The sequence below is a fragment of the Pyxicephalus adspersus genome, chromosome 4 (assembly GCF_032062135.1).
Source record: "Pyxicephalus adspersus chromosome 4, UCB_Pads_2.0, whole genome shotgun sequence".
In the NCBI taxonomy this organism is placed as follows: Eukaryota; Metazoa; Chordata; class Amphibia; order Anura; family Pyxicephalidae; genus Pyxicephalus; species Pyxicephalus adspersus.
Genome location: NC_092861.1, coordinates 127,194,135 through 127,216,661, shown reverse-complemented (window position 1 = coordinate 127,216,661; position 22,527 = coordinate 127,194,135). Strand labels below are relative to the sequence as shown.

Below are 22,527 nucleotides of genomic sequence, written 5' to 3'. Positions count from 1 at the left end.
TTTTTTTTTTTTTTTGTTTTGGGCATTTTTTACTTCACTTCCTCTTTAAGCGTGATATTGTAAATTTGGGGGAATGGAGATAAAAGGTCTTGGTGATGTCAAGGAGGCCTATGGGAGCACATCCCAAATGCTTTTTTTATATAAACTAATTTTTAAAAAATAATTTGACACATGAATATTAATTAACGTGATTTTAAACCTCATGCCAATTTTGGTTTGCCAATTCAAGTTAATTGAAAATGAGGCACACAAAGTGTATTTATATTCTTTTTGGTAATTGAGTAATATACTTACATAAAACCTTTTGTTTCTGGAGCTTGAAATACAATGCCTGCACTTGGATTTAAGCTGAACTCGAGGTATCGTTAAAAAAGTACTGTTAGAACTATGCCCACTGGACACAGAATGACCTGGGGCATGGAGTCTAAATGTATCCTGGTTTTCACTAGGGCACCTTGCTGGAGTATTGGGCTGGTAACCTTTGTGGCCACCGGACTACTTTGCTGTGGGGAGGACACCAGGTCACAGCCCTCCGGCTCTTACCACCAGGGGTGTGGAGTGGAACAGATGGCTTCAGTGGAGGGACTGCCAGTCGGGTACCAAGTAGAATCCCTGTAAAGAGCCTAAGCCACAGGCCATAAACATGAACAAGACAGTATGAGGTCAGGGGAGGTGATAAGAGAGACTTAAGGTCAAAATGGTGCTCCAGGGCTGGCAGAAGATGCAGGGTCAAGGTCAGGTATATTGAAAGTCAATCAGGCACAACTGGGTAAAGTCACAGGTAACGTGCTGAAGATACAACAATCAGAGCCTAGAAATATTACCAGCAGCCACTAGTAGGATAAGATTATGACCAGGAAGTAATCTGCTCATTGCTCAGCTATGCACAGTCTTCCGGGGATGCCGAGATAGACAGAGCGCATATGACTAAAGGAAGGCTGGGGATGCTGCAAGCTGCTAAATAGAGGAGCTTGGAGCAGAATGGTAAAAGGTACTTTAACAATCTTGATGCCACTGCTGGTTTACCCACCATGACTGGTCTTCTACCTTCTCCCTCAAGTTTCTCCATACAGAATTTGCACGGGTCTAAGAATTTTCTTCCCATCTACACATGACAGCTTTGAGCCAATTACCAGTGTTCTCACATGGGTTGTCACTTGCTTTTCCATATCAAGAAACACCAGGGATTTTTGCCCAGGGATCGAAGCACATATTTAACCAATAACCAATATTACATTATATTACTTCTATACAGAGCCAACCAATGTACTTCTACATTCAGCATCTCCTACTGTCTACCTGGATGCACCTGCTATTCCATTAATGAAATCCTCCTAGAAGTCTCCTTTTGTTATTTCAGGACCTTGCAAACACAAATCAAACATCTCAGTCTCTCCAATTAAGCACAAATAAGATACCATAAGCACTTTATATTTCAGCCTTCAGCTCAATGTTACAATTAGGTTTTCATTTGCAGAGGTGGCTTTAGGACCAACAAACAAGTCAATCTAAATATCTATCAGGTTTTAATATCCTGTCTATGCACCAGTACATTACATGAAGTTGGACTAATGAGGACAAAGCAAGGGCAATTATATAAGAAATACAACTGAGTGTTCCTGCAGCATTATTAGAATGTATTGATATTAGCGTGACTCTGAAAAAATAATGAAACATTTATTTAACATAACAAAAACATTACCTTCTGTTATACTAATATCTCAGGCAGTGAGGTGGAAAAAGAAAGTACACCCTCTTTCAATTGTAAAGGTTTACCTTTTAGGATATAATTTAAAAAATCTGGTCCTTAAAAGGTCTAAAAATTAGGTAAATACATTCTCAGATAAGCAACAGCAACACATGACATACTACACTACGTCATCGTTAGTTTACCAACTAAGTCAACATACAGAAGCAGCATGTGAAAAATTAAGTACACCTTTATCACTTCATCATCATAGGAATTAGGATGGTAAGTAGCACCCTAGTGCTGTAAATTGAATGCAATTCATTAACTGATAATCGGTAAGTGTGACCAACTTTATAAAAGGAGAAGTTTTGCCAGCTTGCTGGTCTGGAGTATTCAGGTGTGTGTTAACACAATGCCGAGGAGAAAGGAGAGTAAAGCATTCAAAATAATTATCAGTTTTTCCAAGTCTAGACGTTACACAAATTGACTCAAGTTTAAAGGTCAGGCTGTGCATGTAATTTGTAAAAACCCAAGAGCTACATCTCAGACTCTGGAACCTGGGGGACAAAGTTTAGAGCACAAAAAATGCACATAAACACAAATATTTCATAGCATCACATTAAGTAATAGCATTACTTCTTGAAAATACAGGAACTCTCATCAGCAATTAAAAAAAGCTTCACAAAAAGATAAGAAAAATGACTTCAAGAAGAAAAGCCCTCTAGGTGTCAATAATCTCAATTCACTGGGCCTGAATAATTATAGCTCTCCAAGGCTGGAGAAGATAAAACTTTCATTAGTAAAGCTGGGTGATCTAGCAAACCTGGAATGGATCCCTTCAGAATCATTTGCTATGTTCTAGCAAATGTTTTGAATCCTGGACAAGATCCACTACAGGTTTGATGGATTAACCAGCTTTACTGATGAAAATGTATCTCAGAGAGCTTTAATAAATCAGGCTCATTGTGTTTTAATGCCCGCAATGGAGCCAATGTATAAAGAAAATACCAATGATTGGGGGGGGCAAATAACAATGCCTAATAGTAAATTAAGCTACTTGTTAGGTAACAGGAATAATTTAAAAGAATACAGATTTATGGGTCTTTATTTTACTTTGAAGCAGCACAGTTTGGCAGCTCTGACACCATGGGGGACATTTATCAAGCAAATTAGCAACACATTTTAACACAAATCAGGATGTCTCTTATTAGCAGAATCTCTGGAGAGCATTTATCAATTCTGTCACACAGCAAGGTCAGGCTAAACAGCACCAAAGAGATGGATCATATATCAGATTTTTTTTACAATGTTACAACTTGAATTGTAAATTTCTTCTGTTTTAAAGTACAACTGATACTTAATTAAACCTGCCACAGGGCACTTCTTACATATGCATCTGTTTTAAAGTGAAAATCTCCTTGCCACATCAAAATAAAAGTTTTAGCTTCACCTTCTAATGTAATGCATCAACAGAATGGTTAAATAAGCTCAGTCAACAAAGAGAAGTAAACAAAAGATATGTGTGAAACTGTGTTTGTGAGGGAATCTCAGCTTTAAAAGAATTATGTGTAACACAATGAGCTTAACTTATTTAAGATTTATATTACTGGAGAAGATAAACTATTATGGGCGCACCTGGGTGATCCAGCAAATCTGAAATGAATTTGGTCCAGGATTGAAAACATTCAACTAATAGAAATTGATTTTTACAAGGTTTTCCATGTTTGCTGTATCACCTATCTTCTACAGTCTTGGAAAGCTTTAATAAATCAGGCTTAATGTGCTTTTAACATAGGTCCCATAATTTGTATTTTAAACAGGGACTTTCTAAGTTTCTGTGACTGTCATTAGGATATAAATAAATTAATATTGACTCATAAGCTTAGTCAAATACTAGGAAGCTGTGTTCACTTATCAATCATTCACATGCAAGCAAAAAGCCTGCCATTTTAATTTCCTTTGCATACGTTTCAGGTGAACTGCAGGTTCACCCTATTAGCCATCATTTATAGTTCTTTAATACATCCAGTATAGAAGAAAACGCCTTTTTAATACACATCAATGCCTTTTTTTAAATTTTTACCTTGTTAAGCAAGATACACTTTTATTTTAATTCTACTTTCCTTGTCCCTTGCTAATGGCGTTTTCAGGTTCAGCGAGTGCTTATCTGTGCTGTAGATGTGCCCATAGCACCTAATGCCTAGATGTTGTTGAAGACTACTCTAGATTTCAAAAGGACCGTGCCAATGACAGCCAATGGAAGGGGTGTCCATCTCATACAGGAGACACATGCAGAAGAAGATGAAAGAAGACTTGAAACTAGGGTATAGTGTTGCCACAGTTTAAGGTGAGTACAAAGGTCATTTTTATTTTGTTTTTTTGTTTGCCAGTATTCAGTTCAATGGGTTGAGATGGAGGGTGGGATATAGATATATTGTTATCCCTGGAATCAACATTAAAGACTAACGCATGTACTTTATATCTGGATACAGGCAAAGACTAGCTTATGCGGTACCTAAACCCTTACTACCGGAAGCATGGGCCATACTCCTTTGAGGTCGAATATGGAGAGCATGTTATACCCATCATGGTTGTGGTGGGCATCAAAGCCCACCACCATAGGTAGCTATAAAAGACACATATTACAAAGCCTATAGCACTTCAATTCTACTCATTTATTTCCCTCCTCCCCCTCTTCTCACTACTATAACCTGATCATACCTCACAATAACCTCTAACTGACCCTGCCAGAGACTACCATAGTAGAACTTCTCCTTTTTAAAGACTGATGCATAATTTATTTTTTGATGGAGCTAACATTTGGAAATTATACCTACCCACATGTCATCTTATGGTCCTCTAATAAGCTCCCACCTTCTCTCTGCACTATTAGGACAGATACATACCAACAATATTATATTGCAAAGATAACAAAAACCCTCTACAAAATAAATGAGATAAAATGTAATATAATGCTGCTAAGATACTGTGTAGTAATTCCCCAGCAAAACAGCACAAGATTGCAATAGAAAAGCATGATATAGCGGAGCACAAAATAGTTTATTTTATACTGTCCATACTACTGAATGGCATGGGAAATTACCGGTTTAATGCGAAGTTTGTCATCCACCACTTCTAGTATTGCATGGTTTCTTGATACTCTCTTATCTGCAACCTGCAACAAAAATATGAAGAACACAAATTAAAATATTTAGAATACTACAAAGGAACACTTACTTAAAAAGAATAAAAATATAGTATGTTACATTAATAGGCGGATAATTACAATGCTTCAATATTTAATGAAAAAAAAATATACAAGCCTAATAGCAATAGGCTAATAGTAAAAACAAATTATCAAACATTTGGAAAGGTCCATATTCCCATTAAGGCTAAGTTTTCACCTGTGATAAGGTTGCAGTGCTTTTACCACTTCCACACACCAGGAACCACTACATGGCAGTGTCTCCCTGTGGCAGCAGGCAATGAAAGAGGCGGCAGTGAGCAGTACAAGTAATGCTAACTGCACTAGCTGTGAAATGTGCAGAGGCTGGTATCTGTTGTATCAGTGTTCGAGTGGATGGCAAAGTGCCAACCATGGGGAGTTTGCATGGGATCTTGCAATTTAGAGGCAGGACTAAACCTGCCCTAAAAGAAGATAAAAAAAGGGGAAACTGCTCAACGTTAAGGATAAAATGAGGATTGAAGCACATGTTCGAATCATGTTTGTGTACATTTCCCTGCAAAATGAAATAGACTAAAGAAGAGTTCTAGAGTTTAACTAAAGTTCTAAAGGCGAATGCTGGCCTTTTATTGCTGTTGCTAGACAAGTGGCAGGAACCGCGACAAACATAGGTATCCTGCACTACCTTCCAAATTTAACACAAGTTTATTAGAAGAACATAGTACCATAACAAATAACAATAACAGTAAATAAGTAAAGAAAACATTTTAATGCTTTATTAGCTTGCATCAACATGCTACTTAGGTTTTAAATTAAAACCATTCAGTTTTCATTACATGTTTATTTGTATACCCATTATGCCACCAATTAGTGTTGGAGCTTGTCTATGCAAATGCAAGTGGATTGTGACTGGTGGGAGAGAGTGGCAGTGTTCTTTACAGAGTTTCCTAAAAACATCATGACAACCTGCCTTAGTACTCCTGTAGGGGCTCTCTGCACTAATGCAAGCAATAGGTCACCTTTTTGAATGAATTAGGCAAACATTGCATGGCTTGCTTGATAGGCGTTAGTCTGGAGGATGGATATTAGCATGGAATCTGTCCAAGGTAACATCCACATGTGAATCTGAACCTCAAGATACTCCAATGTATAAAGGAGATGGTCCGAGACAGTAAAGATAAAGAGCAAAGGTCAAGAAGCTCAGAGCCTAGGCAGGCTTTATCTGACTTTTTGTGTCTTTTGTATTGGATTCAGAGAGATATTTTTGGACTGTTACTAAAACAACAGGTTTCCGAAGCCTCCTCCATGCCATGACCTGCAAATGGTATCTTTTTATTTCATCAAGTCCACATGCTGCTTAATCCTTAAATCAATTTTCTTGTGCATTGAACGCAATGTGTGAGAACTGCAGCCAAATTTTCATTTCCACCTGCCAGTAACCTTAAAATGTATCTGTATATCTGCGGTCCCCAGATAGATTCCCACTACTGCTGTCTGCCCAATAGCTCATGTATTGTAACAGAGTGGCAGTAACTGGGAATATTTCAGATAGAATAATTTTTGCTGTTAGTCCAGCCAGAACAACCAGACCTGGGAACATAACGAAAATAATTTTTGCCTGGCTATTTAAACACTAAATTAACCTAAGGACAAACTCAGGGCTTATTATGATTTTGTTTAATATTGCCCCTGGAGGCTTTTGATCCAGACCTGCCCCATAGTGTCATAGTTATCCAACACAACATGTCTTTTGGGTTGAATGTCACCTAGTATCACCCAACCAAAAACACTGATTTACTTTAAATATAGGGCCTCATGGACCTGTGCTCTCATCAGGCTGCCCTGTGGTCTTAGCAAACTGAAGCAGAGAACATCTTCGCTTCATCCAGAGCCACTCACCACCCTGAGAAAAAGAAACCTATAGCTCAAAAAATAAAAGGGGGAGAAGTTATTTGAGTGGGGAATAAGCCAAGAGTATAACACATAGGGCTAGGGCCTTATAGGCATAAAGCTCAACAAGAAAACAAAAATGTTTTACTGCAGAAAGCAAAAGATCGTCAGAAAGTGTAGAAAATCATCTACAGATTTCAACATAAAGATCAATATGGAGGAATAAAAGACAGTACAATGGAGGTTCTGTAGAAACTGTTTGTGACAGCTAACACCGGAGGGAAAACATTCAATAAAAGATGGCAAACACATACTGAGCTCTTCTAACCCTGAGGTCTCATGATAGCTTTACATAGAAAAAAGTTAGTTCCATCTATTTTTAATTCATGCAATTTATGTTATATAAATGTTAATTGATCATACTACCACACATAATCATTTTTTTTTGGTATTAATTCTTTAGAACCTATCAAGATGCATTCAGTAACCTGATTGTCCTGTGCTTACATATATATGCTCCAAAATTTGATGAAATGGAAACTGACCAGGAGGCCTCAACAATACAACTGACAGAACTTTTCTAACCTGGCCAATCAAGACTTTTGGCTATCTGTTGAGAAGACATTCTTCCCATTGGTTACCAATGTAAGAGGCATTCTTCCTACTGACCATCATACCAATGTACAGTGAGTTGTATATATAATCTTTATTTAAGGGGTTCCCTAAAACATGACACTTTACAAGGGTTTCCATGTTAAAAAAATGTTCCAAAGGCTGTTCTGTACAGACATTGCCATCTGAGTGACAGTCTCATGGAAGGGGGCCCATCAGCATTTAGTGTGGACCCCTGCTCTGTTGATTGCTTCCTTTAAAGTGAGTGTATATACAAGTATATATAACAAATATGTAAATTTTCCTGCACTTTAAGACCCTGCAATGCAGAGCTATGGATAATAACCTAGAAGCACTGTGTCTCCGAGGTTAGCACTCTGACCTTTGCAGCACTAGGTCAAAGGTTCAAATCTCCGCCAGGACACTATCTGCATGGAGTTTGCAGGTTCTCCCTGTGTTTGCTTTCATTTCCTCCGGGTACTCTGGTTTCCTCCCACAATCCAAAAACATGCAGTTAATTGGTTTCCACAAAACAATTGAACCTTAGACTGTATTTAAGACGTATGTCTATGGTAGGGACATTAGATTGTGAGCCCCTTTGAGGGACAGCTAGGGACATGACTATGGATGTACAGTGCTGCATAATATGTTATATAAATACTGTATTAAGTACCCTAATAAGATTTTATTAAGGTATATAAGCACTTTTCCAGTTAAGGATTAGTCCCAAAGTCCAACAAATGAAGCTTATGTATACACCCCATCCCTGTTCCACTGTACTACACAGCTATGTGGAGACTAAAAAGCAACTTTTCACCCCACATATTATGCATACAAACAATAGATGACATGGCTTCCATGTTCCATCCTGTGCTGCTTGTAGGATTGAGATGTCACACACAGTAAAGGCAGTTAACTCCACAGACTGCCTGCGTGCAAAAGGTGAGATTTTGCTGTCTTGCTCTCATACAGGGAGAGAGATATGAAGACAGACAGGACAAGTGTAAAGATTATGTGTACAGTGCAGCAGACCTGCAAAGCTCTGGCTCCTGCCACTAAACACTGTTGCCATCTAGTGGATTCCCTTGGAACAACAGCAAAAGAAAAAGATATTAGGAATATGTTATCAGGGAGAGCATTACAACACAAAAAACAAATACAGTGGTACCTTGGTATAGGTCCGCTTTGGAATAAGTACAATTTGGTATAAATCCTGTTTGGACACGAAAAATCTTGCTTAGTATACAACCTTTGCGCTAGAACTTGTATGGGTCAAAATGAGTCACAACACCACGCACTACCCTTTTTTACCTCTCTCAAGATAAAGCCACGACTGCCCACGAGCGTCAGTATGTCAGTTGCTACCATTCAGTGAACAACCGGCACTATCCTAGTAGGAAATCAACTCTTCTCAGCAAAGGTAAAGTGAAAGTATTCTATACAGCCCCATCAATGTATAATATTCCAATAACAATAGGATTTTTTTTTCATGGGAACGGATGAATCATTTTCCTTTTATTTCTTATGGGAAAATTTGTTTGGTATAAGTCCAAGGATCTGCAATGGTTTAAGGACCTATACCAAGGTGCCACTGTATTTTGTACAAAAAAAAAACAAAAAAAAAACAGCAGTGAAGACATGGGTAAAGAACATGATAATGTTGGTATTACAAGTTTTGTGCATGCATTAATAACCATTTTTTCCAGGATAACTGTACTTTAAGACTTAGTGTCTTGTCTTCCTTTCATCTACTGGCCTAAGCTAACCTACCCTCCACAAATGCAAACTTTGCAAGAACTGGTTGCCAAGTGTCTGCTGTTTGTTTACATTCAGTGCAGTTCTGGTGGATCCTGCACATTACAGATACCCTATAGATTGAGTTTGTTTTGTGATAAAAGGAAGAATCCGGAACATATGAGATGAATAATTGAGGTATGCCTCTTAACATAGCACCATTATTTTGCCAATTATTGGAAATATAAATGTATTGCTCAGTACACTGGGCTCCACATGCCACTATGTATATGGATGATAGGAATGCTTAGATGAAGCCGCCATCAAACATATTTTTTTATCCCAAATAAACCTTCATATACAATGCAATAAGCACTTCACATTATTCCCCTTTGCTCACATTATGGAGGGACTGCCCTGTACAAGTGAAGCCAAAACTGACATTTGACATTGACTAACCGTGCACACATACTGGTGGTCATAACATCAGAACCCCAAATCAGCAGACAGTACAGACGGAGGTCCTTGGCAGTGGCTGCCCCTGCTATGAAATATCATTTGAGGAGTGTGCTTCAGCATGGCTATGATTTTTTTGATTCTTGCAATCGGTTCTGGAGCAATAGAACATCCTGCAGGTAATTTGCCAGGTAAGACTACATTTTCTGCTGTCTGTTTAGTTTAGGCTAGGTAGCAGTAAACAGGAGAAAGAAAGGAAAAGGCCATATCTCCCAGCACTGCAGAATATCAACAACGTGAATGAACCCTAACGGAAGTGAGTGTTAAAAGAGAAATTGGTCAAAATGATTTCTGGGTTTGATGCACGACATTAGGCTTATCACATAGTGACTGTGATTTTCGGATCAACTGAAACTACCTGTCACTTTGTTATAAAATATTCCTTATGTTTCTGTGTTGGGTGTGCGAATTATGGAGAGCAGACTGCCATGGAACAGATGTAAGCTTGATGACATCCCACCATTGGGGTATCATCAATAATTCTGCCCAGTGTTCAGGGGATAAGGAGGATGCCATATTCACAATTGTCTATGGATGCAATGACAATACATGTGCTCAATGCACACTTTTATAGAGCATGTGTGACACTAAAATATATCAGAGATTAAATTCCATACCACATGTGTCAGGAGGAATAGGTCATAACTTCTCTTTTAAATGTGTCCCTATTGAGATTTCTCTATTTTATTGTACAGTATATGCTTTGTCTGTAAATAGTGATTTCTCATTTTCCTGTTTTGTCTGATGCTCATCATCTGGAAAGTAGTGACTAGACAACTTCCCCAATGGGGACACGGCTACAAAATCATGTGTCCCCCATTGAGGCTATTCATAGCTTTCTATCCTGACACCTATCAGGAAGTGGGAAGAAATCATTAGTTCTATCCCTTTTACATGTTTATTAGCAACCATTTTACATTTTTATTAAACAACATATAAACTGTCCTTGTTAAGCTATAACCGAGGTCTAAATGTCCCTAACTCCAGTGGAACCCAACCTGTGGCTCTGGTCGGTGCACCCTCAAGCAGGGTCAGCAGAAGTACCTCGCCGGGGGCGCATGGGGCAGAGCCGCGCACCATGTCCCCCAAATACATTGCAGATTCAGGGTGGGGGGCGGGTTGTGTCTCTGGGTACAGGCTCAGACCTGCGATGAGAAAGTGGGCGGGTTCTGGCATTAGGACATCACTCTGGGGGAAGTTTCTTCCCCTTTGAGTGACACACAGCTCCCCGTGCATGAGTAGTCCGGAGTCCATAAGTTTAGTGATCCGTGACATCCAAACGGTTGGGGAACACTGCCTTACTCCATGCAGTCATCAGTGTGTCTCTCTAACAAGGATCTCTTACCAGGAATCTGTCTCTTATGTTAACAATGCAGTCTGGCACTGACAGGAGACACATTTTTAAATCAACCCATTCAACCCCCTCCAACCTACAATGCAGTCCGATTTAGATTTACCCTTTAGATTGTTTGTGAAGGCATCTGATTTTGTGTGTTTTTATTAAACAGATAACTTATACTATTCTGAAAATGTGGATACACCAACATATACAAGCCTCACAACACCACTGCAAATATACCGACTTCTACAGACCTGAAGAGAACATCAACAACTACTGAAGATATAAAGACTTCTAAAGGCCTGAAACAAAAAGTTGTTACGACCAAACATACATCTTCCTTTAATTGTACGTATTTAACAGCTACTTTTTAAATCAGACATAATATGTGGAAGAACTTTATGACATTATACATATCATTTATTTAATGCACATATATCAAGTGACAGTCTAAAATATTCTTTGCTGCTTTTTTTTCTTTTTCTTACAGCATCAAAAGTCAAGGCCAAATTACTCAAAGTATTTGTTATCTTTGTTACAGTATGTGCCTCCATTGCTGGCATTTGGTAAGTTACAAATAGGATTTTCGCATGGCATTACCTACCTGACAACAGTATGTTTCTAGCCACCTGGACTAAAATAATATTGACCACAAAGTTTTTGCAGTAACAGAGTAAAGAAGTTCTTATTTTATCACAATGGTTATACGAGGGTTTGTTCTCATAGTGCAAGGAGTGTCCACACACAGGAACAGACTGAGGTTCGGTTCACACCAGTGGTAAAGTTACATGGTAGCATCTCCCTGTGGCAGCCCCATAGGGAATGAAGAGGGGCGGCAGTGAATGGTGCTAGTACCGCTCACTGCTGCCAGCTGTCAAATGTACAAACACTGGTTCTTAAAGAACCAGTGCTGCTGTGCAAGTGTTCAGGAAGGTGCCAGCTGCAGGGAGCCACACAATTTAGAGGCAGGTCTGAATCTGCCCTTACGTTTCCTTACCAAACAGTATAATTCATTGTCAGAAAAATTGTCACCTGCAAAATGTGGTTTTATTTAACTATGTATGTATACCACAATAATGAGCAGTTAAAATATAGAAAATTTATTTTGATTAAATAAAATTACAAAGGCAAAATACATTGGAAAACACCATATAATATGACATATCAAAATTCCCCAGATTTAGTCCTACAATTCAATTTATGGTTTCTAAAGGTGGTAACGCGTTTCACAGAGATATCTCGGCTTCATCAGACCTGTAACCTTTACTGCTTTTGCCAACTTGTATCAATTCAACAGGCAATATTTATATTTGATGCAGTCACAGAACTTAATACTCAAAAAAGCTACCATAAACAATCAAAGTTGCTTTGCATGCATTCATAATGATACAGGGACCCCCCTCTATTAAGCCACACCTGCAATTATTGTCATTGGAAAGGATCATTCACGATCATTTCCAACGACAAAAGACTGCAGCTTTGCTGTATGGAGAGGGGAGGGGGAGAACAACAAAGCGGCACCCTGCTGCGTGCTATCCCCCTTACCTTGCATTACAATCATTCCTATTATGGATCAGTCAGTCGGACGATGGATGGACAGGCGCTGTAAACACGGTCTATTCTCGTCCGATATCGGCTCTGAGCTTATTATCGGGCGAGAACCATTGGACGTGTACCAAAAGAACAACTTTTTCTCCCCGGTCAAGGACAAATGAGGAAAATAGAGACCCAATGAGTCTCACATGATAAGTGATGACGGTTTGTGTTTCCCATGTTGATCAACCAGCATATACAGTGCTCAATCCAGAAATTTTTTTAAGCTGGGTGGGAAGAAATTTTAGGCGCGTGTCAGCCCTTGTATTGCGACCCAACTCTTCAGTAACCACCCAAAAACAGGAGGGTGATTGCCGAAAAGTGCCGGGTGGTGCGCCCAGCTAAAAGGGGCTGGGGAGAACACTGATATAGAAACTAAGTAAATATTGTTCAGGAACTTTCCTTCGTAGGAAGGCCCTGAGGATTAAACAGGAGATCAAAGCAATGATCAAGAAGAGGAAACCACTAAAGGGTAGCCTGTACAATGTGAATGTGTCTATTTCCATTATTTTGAGTATAACTAATTGGCCAGAACACATGCCGCTAGTGAAGACAAAAACCCTGACTGGCTGACATGTTCTAAACCAAAAGTTTATTAATCCTTCTGAATCCCATGTGGCTTTACTGGCGTACTGGGAGTTTTTACTGGGAGTTTGTTTCCCCTTCCTTAGTCAGCTCGAGGTTATTACAAAGGAGTAATCCAAGCAACCTAAATACACACGATGGCTCCCATTAGCAGTGGATGTAAATTTGTACTTGCTTCTGATGTGTGACCCAGGTTACAGTTACTCTTTAATTTTAGATTTAATTAATAATTCCCTTTAAAAAATATGTTTTGCAGCAGGTAATTGTATGGCATCTGCACTTTTTTGCTTTTACTGTCCTCTAAAACAGCAGTCGCCAACGTGGCCAGTTGCGCCCCCCCCCAGAGAGGTTAGAAGAAGGACCTCGCTGGGAGCAGGCAAACCCCCCTATAAAGGCTCTAGACACAACCCACTCACTCTCCCATTGTAGGCTCAGACCTGCAATGGGAGGGTGAGCAGGTTCTGGCATCATGTCACTATGGGGGGAAGTTTCTTTCCCTTTGAGTGACATATGGCTCCCAGCGCATGCGCAGTCCGGAGTTCATAAATTTAGTGGTCTGAGAGCTCTAACAGGTTGGCGACCACTGTTATAAAGTCTTATTTTAAGGGGCACAAACGTGACTTTTTAAGCGCTTAAAGGGTAATAGTATATTTATTGATGTGCATTAAGATCAATATCTATTAATGTTGTTTTTATTACAGCAAAATCATACACAGTTGTGTTCAACTGCAGTGTGTAAAAGATCATGTTCCTGATGTAGAAGCAGTTTATGATTCGGACACAGACTCTGAGATGGAGACAGAAAAAACTGCTCAAGATTTTACTAAGAAGCCAACCCTGACCAGGCCATATAAATTCAAAACAATTCGCCCCAAACCAAACTATCTAGGTCTGTACGGACATGAAAGTGAAAAGGGAAGAAGGATGAAAAAATACAGATTGTGGACCAATGTTCAGGAAGACCAGTTGTTATCAGAAAAAGGAAAAGTGAACTACAACACATATTTGGTGTGTCAGCATTGCAACCAGATCTCTCTCCCACAGCATTGGAGATAAGGAGGCATTAATGTAATGGCATGTCAATACTGACTAACAAATCTGTAGCTAAGTGTCTAACTAACTTTTCCAACAGTTGGCCAATATCCATCATAAAACAATACATTTTATTTTAGAGAAGGGAGCAGAAGAAGGAAATAAAATACGACATGTAAACCAATGTTCAGGAAATCTACTGATACAAGAAAAAGGAGCATGAACTACAACGTGTGTCTGGTGTGTCCTCATTACAAATAGATCTCCATCTCACAACATTAAACGGGGAGCCTGCAGCTTGGAGTACCTTACTTTGCCCGCAGCTGGTCAGTATCCCATAAATACTTATGGAAGAGGGGACTAAAAGAGTTTTCATAAATCAGAGCAGTGTTCTCTCCAGTGTTTTTTTCCAGCCAGGGGGGCATGAAGAACAACCAAAATGGGGGTGGGGGGGATCATATTAAAAATATGGTTTTTGATGACAGTCTCCTAAAAAAAGGAATTGCCCAGCCATTTTGCCAAGTGGCTACGGATTACAGTCCTGTCCAAAGTGCAGTCTGGAGTTTAAAAAAAACAACCCTACCCTGTGCAAAAAAAAAGCACCTAAATTTATATCCTCAACTGAGAATTCCTAGAGACATTTCATGCCAAGGCTTACTCCCACATTGTAACTAACATATACAAGAAGAGACACAAAAGAGACACACATGATGTTCACCAAGCAAAAAGAGACTTGCAGATGGCAAAAAAGTGAAGGAATCCGTGAGATAAAAAGAACATGTGGGCCACTAAATAAAAACCTAAAAATAAATGGTATTCCTATTATAATAAATACTCTCTTGTGTGGTTTGGTTCTTCCTAGAGTCACACAATAGGATATTTTCATACACAAGTAGGTAGGTCTCATGCCATAAGACATACACCAAGCTCCTTTTATTTTTAGTGTACATTCCCCCCTATTTTCCTACAGGGTTCATAACATTAAAATTCCTCATGATCCATTTGACTTGGTAACCTCATGTCACCATCCTTCCCTTCTGAAGCTTAGATTCCTGCTGACCCTAGATCAATTCTAAGTTGGGAAGATGATTGGTGCCCATCAAGCAATGCAACAAGATCCCATGTCCCAACCTGACAGTTGTTCATAATGGTTTTCCATGGCAATGGTGATAGCAATTGTGTGTGTGTGTTTTTTTTTTGTTTTTTTTAGCAAGTCAAAAAATGAGAACCAGCATTTGTGTTTCTTTTATCAACCAGAGTTTTGGCAAAGTTTCAAAAATGCCTCCAAATATAAAGCCCTGCATTACTCACCTGTCAGTGTTCCCCCACAGGACGTTGCTATTGTTCTCTTTCCTAACTTCCTACTTGCAATCTTTGGCCATCTTGACTGGTCAAGCCTGGATTATGTAACTTCATTCATTCCCAGCACATGCAGAGGAAGCTGGGATAACCGGTATACTGACAACCAAAGCTGGCACTGCATATAAGTAGCTCAGCTACTCAGCCAATGGGCCAGTCTACACCAGGACATTTGTGAGAGGCAAATTTTTCAGCATTTAAAGCCAAACTAAACTAAAAATTAATTACACTCATCTTTACTACCATAGAACCCCTGATTTATCTGGCGCTGTCCTTGTTTGGGTCTGAGCTGTCCTGGAATCCACCTTCATCCAGCACTCCCAGAGGAAGTGCTGGGTGCCGCCATCTTTTTCCGTCACCCGATCGGGCACTGCACAGGCACAGAATCAGGTGACGTAGCCTGGTCTAAATGGGGAAAAATAGAGTGTCGCTCTCACTGCACATGCGTGAGATTGGCATTTTTTCCCCATCACGGGCTGCATGGTGGGCTCAGTGGTTAGCACTCTCACCTTTGCAGCCCTGGGTCTCAGGTTTGAATCTCAGGCAGGGCAGTATCTGCAAGGAGTTTGCGTGGGTTTCCTCCGGGTACTCCAGTTTCCTCCCACATTCCAAAAACATGGAGTTAGGTTTATTGGCTTCCCCATAAAATTGACCTTAGACTGTGGTAATGACATATGACTATGGTAGGGACATTATATTGTGAGCCCCTTTAAGGGACAACTAATGACATGACTATGGAGTTTGTAAAGCTCTGCGTAATATGTTGGCGCTATATAAATACTGTATAATACTAATAATAATCAAGCCTGTAATAGACACACCATACTAGCACAATATACACAATACATACACCATACTAACACTCTATACACACACCATACTAGCAACTTGCAGTATACACACAATATGCACACCATATTAGCAGTACTTATTAAATACATTATAGTAGCAATATATAATATACAAAATAGTCAAAACCCAATAGTCTATTGGGTCTATTTATAAAGCAGTGAATCTGAAATTCACCAAAACATTTTCTGATCATGAAACACATGGACCTGGGAGATTCTCCAGCAGGTTAAGTTTTGGTGAATGTCAGATTCACCAAATTTATAAATAGCACACTCATAGTACATAATACACAATACTCTCAGTATATAATATATGAAGTTTGCTAGCAGTGTATATAATATATAAAGTTTTGCCAGAAATATATAGTCTATATTGTGAACTAGAAATATACAATAAATACACATTAGTATCAATAACAAGCACACAAGTTGTTACACACTAAGTAATGATAGGAGGTCTGTATGAGTACTGAGGAGATGGCACTCACCCCCAAGAAGGGTCCTCTTCCTATCACAGTCTCCCCCTGTGGAATGGGGTATGTACCGCTGCCATCTCTAGCCTCCAGCCGATACTCAGCCATGGCACACACAGCCTGGCACCCAATACCACACAGGGCACTCTGGTTGCTAAGCACCAAAATGAAATCTCCCTCCACACTGCACACTACGATGTCAGCACTTCCTGGTGCGTCACCTGACAGCCCATCCTCCAATGACAAGCCAGGGAAAAATGCTTAACGTAAACAAGAGTCATGTGACCATTCCGTGATCCAGCGCTGTCAGTGCAGACAGGAGGATGTGTCATGTTATATTGCGGGGCTCTGTGCTGTGTAATTCTAGAGCCACACACGGGACATTTAACTCTGTGTTGTATTATCTCAATAAATCTTATTGTTGTTAGTGTGCTACTCGCATAGATGTGTGCTGGCAGCTGGGTTTCCATACTTGCATTTAACTCTTTCCTACACACAGGCTTCCTGAGTTTTGCTGCCTAATCCTAGCATCCCTAGCAGATTTGTGTTTGTTGCATACAATTAAGTGTCGAATCTGCAGGGTTAGGCTGCAACACAGCCTGCATTTTGCATCCGATTTTTTAAACTCCCGCCACGCAGAAAACCGAACTCTGATTGGAGGAGAGCCATCACATGACTTTGACAGGTTACATAAACCAGGTTTTACTTTCTATTACTTCCCACCCACAATCCATCACTTCCCACATATGAGTTACATCATCAGTGGTCATCCAATGGTTAAAGGATCGCCATGCACTCAGAAGTCCGCCATGGAAATTGTGGCAAAGAAGGCGGCTTCCTAAAATTATTATTATTATTTAACAGTATTAATAAAGCGCCAACATATTACACAGAAAAATGTTGCCTTTCTAGGATACACAGCACACACTTTATATTTACAAAAACACCATGACGGGTCTTGCTTGTAGATTTTAGTGCAGTTAGCTCAGCAAAGTTTGAATAACTTACATGGCAGAATAAACCTTAGAGCTGCATCAGTGGGGGCCTTACCCCAGGCGAATAAGCTGATCTCACGCATGCGCAGCGAGATCGGCAAGTTTTTTTCCCAAACTACATGACCCGATCTCGCCCCAGCGTCGTGTGATGTAGGAAGAGTAACCCGGAGGAGAAGATGGCAGTGCCTGGGGAACCAGCCCGAAGACAGATGCCTGGACGACGCGGGACCCGATCGAAGAAAACTCCTGACCAAATGACTGCTCTGCAGGATTCAGGGTAAGTGTTTTTGTTTTGCTTTGGGCCTTTTTAAGTTTACTTTCTCTTTCACCCCCTAGCGGTATACCCGAGTGTGACTCGGGGTGGATTTTACCTGCAAAAAGCAGTAATCCCGAGTCACACTCGGGGTCGCTTAAAACTTTAAAAAACCCACTTATCTTGCTTCATCGGCGTGTTGCTGGTCCCCGCAGGTCCTGGGGAGATGCCTTCCTCCTCCAGCTCTCCAGCCGCGAACTGCAGAGATAATCTCCGGGGTTTTTCTGTGATCTTGGTGCATGCGTCGGTGCGGGTGGGAGGAGCGGCGGGAAATTCAAATATCTTTGTATTGGATTAAATATTGGACATATTTCGGTGAGTTATAGGCCTACAATGTAAAATAAATTTCCAAGCAAAAAACTGTAACACTTTTTGCATGGAAATATGGACAGAATTAGAACGCTAGGGGGGTTAAGGTTATGGGCCAGAATAAAAGCAATACCCTTGTTTACCAGAATCTGGATTGATGAATATTAGGGATGCATTACATAGTATTGTAAAATACAGACAACATATATTTTTTTTTCAATGGGGAAAAACTAGAGTGCAAACAGCAAAATATTCAAAACCAGGATTAGGGATCTCTTAGATTGTAAACTCCTCTTCTCCTCCTGTGTCACTGTCTGTCATTTGCAACTCCTATTTAATGTACAGCACTGTGTAATATGTTGGCGCTATATAAATACTGTTTATTAATAATTATCACTCAGAGCTCACAATATTCTGAGTTTCAAGTTTCACTTTGCTTCTGATGTCTGGACATGCCCTGACTTGTACAATGTGCAGCAGCTGCTGCCTCTGCTGGCTGCTATACAATGTACAAGACGGAAGAAAAAGTGAAAGCTGTGCCCCACAAATATTAATACTACCGTATTATTATTATTATTTGTATTAAACAGGATTTATATAACGTCAACATATTACACAGTGCTGTACATTAAATAAGGGTTGCAAATGACAGACAAATGCAGACACTGACACAGGAGGAGGAGAAGACCCTGCTAATTCCTTTTTTTAGATCTGAGACCTTCCTGGATCAGGAATAGAACAACAAACATTTGTGCCTACTCTCCTTTCTATAAAACGTCCTCTGGTTCTAGTTTCCAAAAAAGGAAGCAAAAAATGTGTATCCGCCAAAAAAACATACCCTCAATGGTGACAAGAGCCATCGCTGGCGAAAAGGGACTCATCCAAAAAAATGTAACCCCTTTGTTGTGGGAATACATGGGCAGGGAGCAGATTAGAATCTGGAAGCTGACTTTGATCAGGGGCCCCAGATATGGCCCCTCAACCTGGGGAATGAGCCCTTATCCTGGTTAGCTTTGTGAATTTTTTTATCTCCCTAGGTAAATGGAACTCAAAGCTAAACATACATTGACTGGATGTTTTTCACCACTCAGTTGTACACAACATATACCCTAGGTTAGAAGTAAGGACACCCCCAAATACAAAATGTCAGGTTAGGAAGCGATTCTCTGGTGCCACTGGCCCAACTGTTTTGTACAGCCATCACTGGAACAAGGCAATGTATCAACAGGTAACAACAGAGGGTGAGAGTAGTACAGCAAGAAATCAATGAGAGAACATCAGCAGTCAGAATAATAGAAAGAAATGCAGCTGTGCATTACAAGTACAGATATACACAAAATAATAATAACCTTTGTTTCTGCCCTCTCATTTACCCCCCATATTCAGAACATTTCTAGGTCCTGTCACTCTCACCTGCAAAACATCTCCAAAATCTGCCCCTACCTATCCCCTGAGACCACCAAACTCCTTGTACACACTTTTATCTGTCTATCTTTCATCTCTCGCCTGGACTACTGCAACATCCTCCTCTCTGGTATTCCACCAACCCTACTCTCTCCTCTACAATCTATTATGAATGCTGCAGCCAGACTCATCCATCCTTCCCACCGCTCCTCTTCTGCTGCATCTCTTTGTAGTTCCCTTCGTTGGCTTCCATTTCATCAAACTCATGCTCATGTGCTTTGCTTTCAAATCCCTTCACAGTTCTTGTCCCTCTTACCTTTTTGACCTGGTAGAAATATACTCTCCCAGCCGCTCACTTCACTCCTCCAATGACCTACTAATGACTTCCTCACTCATAACCTCATCACATGCACGGCTCCAAGACTTTTCTAGAGCTGCCACGAATCTCTGTAATGGTCTTTCTTGTCCTTTTCACCTTGCTCCTAATTTCTGCTCATTTAAAAGAGCACTCAAAACCCATTTTGTTCAAACTTGCCTACCCATCTTCTTCTGTCTTTTGAAACTGTCACTACGTCCAACCACTACATACCCCCCTCCTATTTGTGTGAGACTTCCTCCACCTCCTAGATTGTAAGCTCTTCGGAGCAGGGTCCTCTCCTCCTCTTGTGTCACTGTCTGTATCTGTCTGTCATTTGCAACCACTATTAAATGTACAGCGCTGCGTAATATGTTGGCGCTATACCAGGTCACCCACCTTGGTCAGATGCTATTTCCTCCAGATACCCCCCTGATACCCATGGCTATTAAATAATTAAATGTTGTTGTTTATTGTCAAATAATTCATCAATCTGGAAAAATATAAATACTTTATGATTTTAGAGAAAAAAATGATTTCCAAAATTACTTTTTAATGATCCAAAATTGTCACACGCTTGCCCAACAATAAAAATAATATCTTTTTCTCTAAAATCTTTAAAAATCAACTCCTATAAAGGAGCACAGTTTTTTTTTCTCTAGAAAATTAAGTTGGGTGATTTGCAGTAATTTTTTGTTGCCTAGAAAGTTCTAGCACAGCCTTTTACCCTCTGTGTGAAAAGTCACTAAGGAGGGTGGGGCAGATATAATAGTATAGAAAAGATTTTTATAAAAATCAGCCTGCAACCAATCAGGAAAGTTCATGTATGATGTGGGCGAGGTTGAGTATAAAAAGGCAGAAATCCATATTCTGAACTTTCGTTTCTTTCCTTGGTGAACAAGTAAGGTGTGTCCTTCTGCACATATTTTTTTCAAGTTGAGTTGAACATTTGTTTTCTGCCTGGCCAAAGGTATTACGTTGTAAGTATGATATTGTATTTGTTACTAGAGACATAAGGGTCTATTTATAAAGCTCTAACTTTTGGTGATACATTCTCTAGTGGAAAATATTCCAGATCCATTAGTTAAAATGGCAGTGATTGATTCTCCACCAGAATAAAAAGTATTTTAGTGAATGTCAGATTCACTGCTTTAAAAAAGAACCCATAGAGTTGTCCTGAGATTCTACCCTTCTCCTAGTTCTGAGTTTGTAATGTAATATATATAAGGTGTAACATAAACAGTTACAATTTAATACAGAAAATAAAACATTACTAATGTAGTAGCCTTGCCATACAAACTCCCGCTCCAGCTTTTAGAATTTGGATAAGTGGAAACGGATTGCTGTGACAGATTAGTGTTTATTTCAAGAAGCAAGGTTTATATGAGAGTGAGAATATTATCGAAGTATCTGGATAGGATGGCTCTTCTCGGTTTGGGATGGTGATGAACTGGGGGTTGGAGCTAATACGTAAACCCTGCTCCTTAAAATAATATGTATTTCAATAAGCATTAATTATCTAAATTGCTTTTCTTTTTTAATTTTCGTAATGTGCTTTGTATAATTAGAATAGAGTGCTAATACCTGGTAGTAAATGTCTTACCATGTAGCGTCTCAGTATATACACCTTGCTGAGACTTCATTTAAGCCTTAGCAGCATGAATACTGGACAGTGTGGGCAACTGTGCAAAATGCATTGCCGCTCACAACTCTTCCTTAAATGATCGCTACTACAACTTGCAGTAATCATTTAATAACATGTTAAATGTTTGCTAAAGGTCAAAATATGTGTATTTACTCAAAATTGAAACCGCTTTTATCCAAAATTGACATGTTTGTTGATGAGGGGTGTTGCTAGTGAAGAATCCTCTTTAGGCTCATGTCATACCTTTTTGTTTTAGTGCATTGTGTATGACAGCAAAGCAAAGAGTAAAGTAGGTAAAGTAAACATCTGTCCTAATTGCATTTATTAAAATAATGTACCTGTTCCGACTTACATACAAATTCAACTTAAGAACAAACCTACAATCCCTATCTTTTTCCTGTGTAACAATTACTTACGGACAGCCCCTACAGAATAGGTGTAATTCCCCTCCTAAACAGTTATTCTGAGAGGAGGTGTCCTCATTGGAACGTTTACCCTCACCCTTTTTGTTCTGGTGAATACTTTTTGGATTCCACATGGCTTTCTGTGTCAATGTAATAGTCACCGGGGAAAATCAGGGATGATTCTCCTTAGTGGGAATGCAGGCAACCAAGAAGCTTAACATGGGATCAAATTATTTCCTATCTA

At 39.7% G+C, this 22,527-nt stretch overlaps 1 protein-coding gene and 1 long non-coding RNA gene across 3 annotated transcripts in view; one reads left to right on the top strand and one right to left on the bottom strand.

Moving 5' to 3' along the window:
• The window catches only part of APLF (aprataxin and PNKP like factor), a 118,367-nt gene extending 101,293 nt beyond the window's left edge, over positions 1-17,074 (bottom strand). The window contains exons 1-2 of the mRNA XM_072409587.1: positions 16,874-17,074; positions 4,794-4,865 (exon numbers count right to left, since the gene is read on the bottom strand). Coding sequence (XP_072265688.1) covers positions 4,794-4,865; positions 16,874-16,966 — 165 coding nt within the window. The 5' untranslated portion in view covers positions 16,967-17,074. The remainder of the gene's footprint in view (positions 1-4,793; positions 4,866-16,873) is intronic.
• Positions 8,737-14,578, top strand: LOC140330144 (uncharacterized). 2 transcript variants are annotated; one of them, XR_011920644.1, is made up of 4 exons: positions 8,737-8,796; positions 11,135-11,313; positions 11,456-11,531; positions 13,845-14,578. It is a non-coding gene; the product is annotated as an uncharacterized lncRNA (long non-coding RNA). The 2 variants fall into 2 exon arrangements; XR_011920643.1 differs by lacking the exon at positions 8,737-8,796 and adding an exon at positions 9,124-9,308.
• Positions 17,075-22,527: the final 5,453 nt, after the last annotated feature.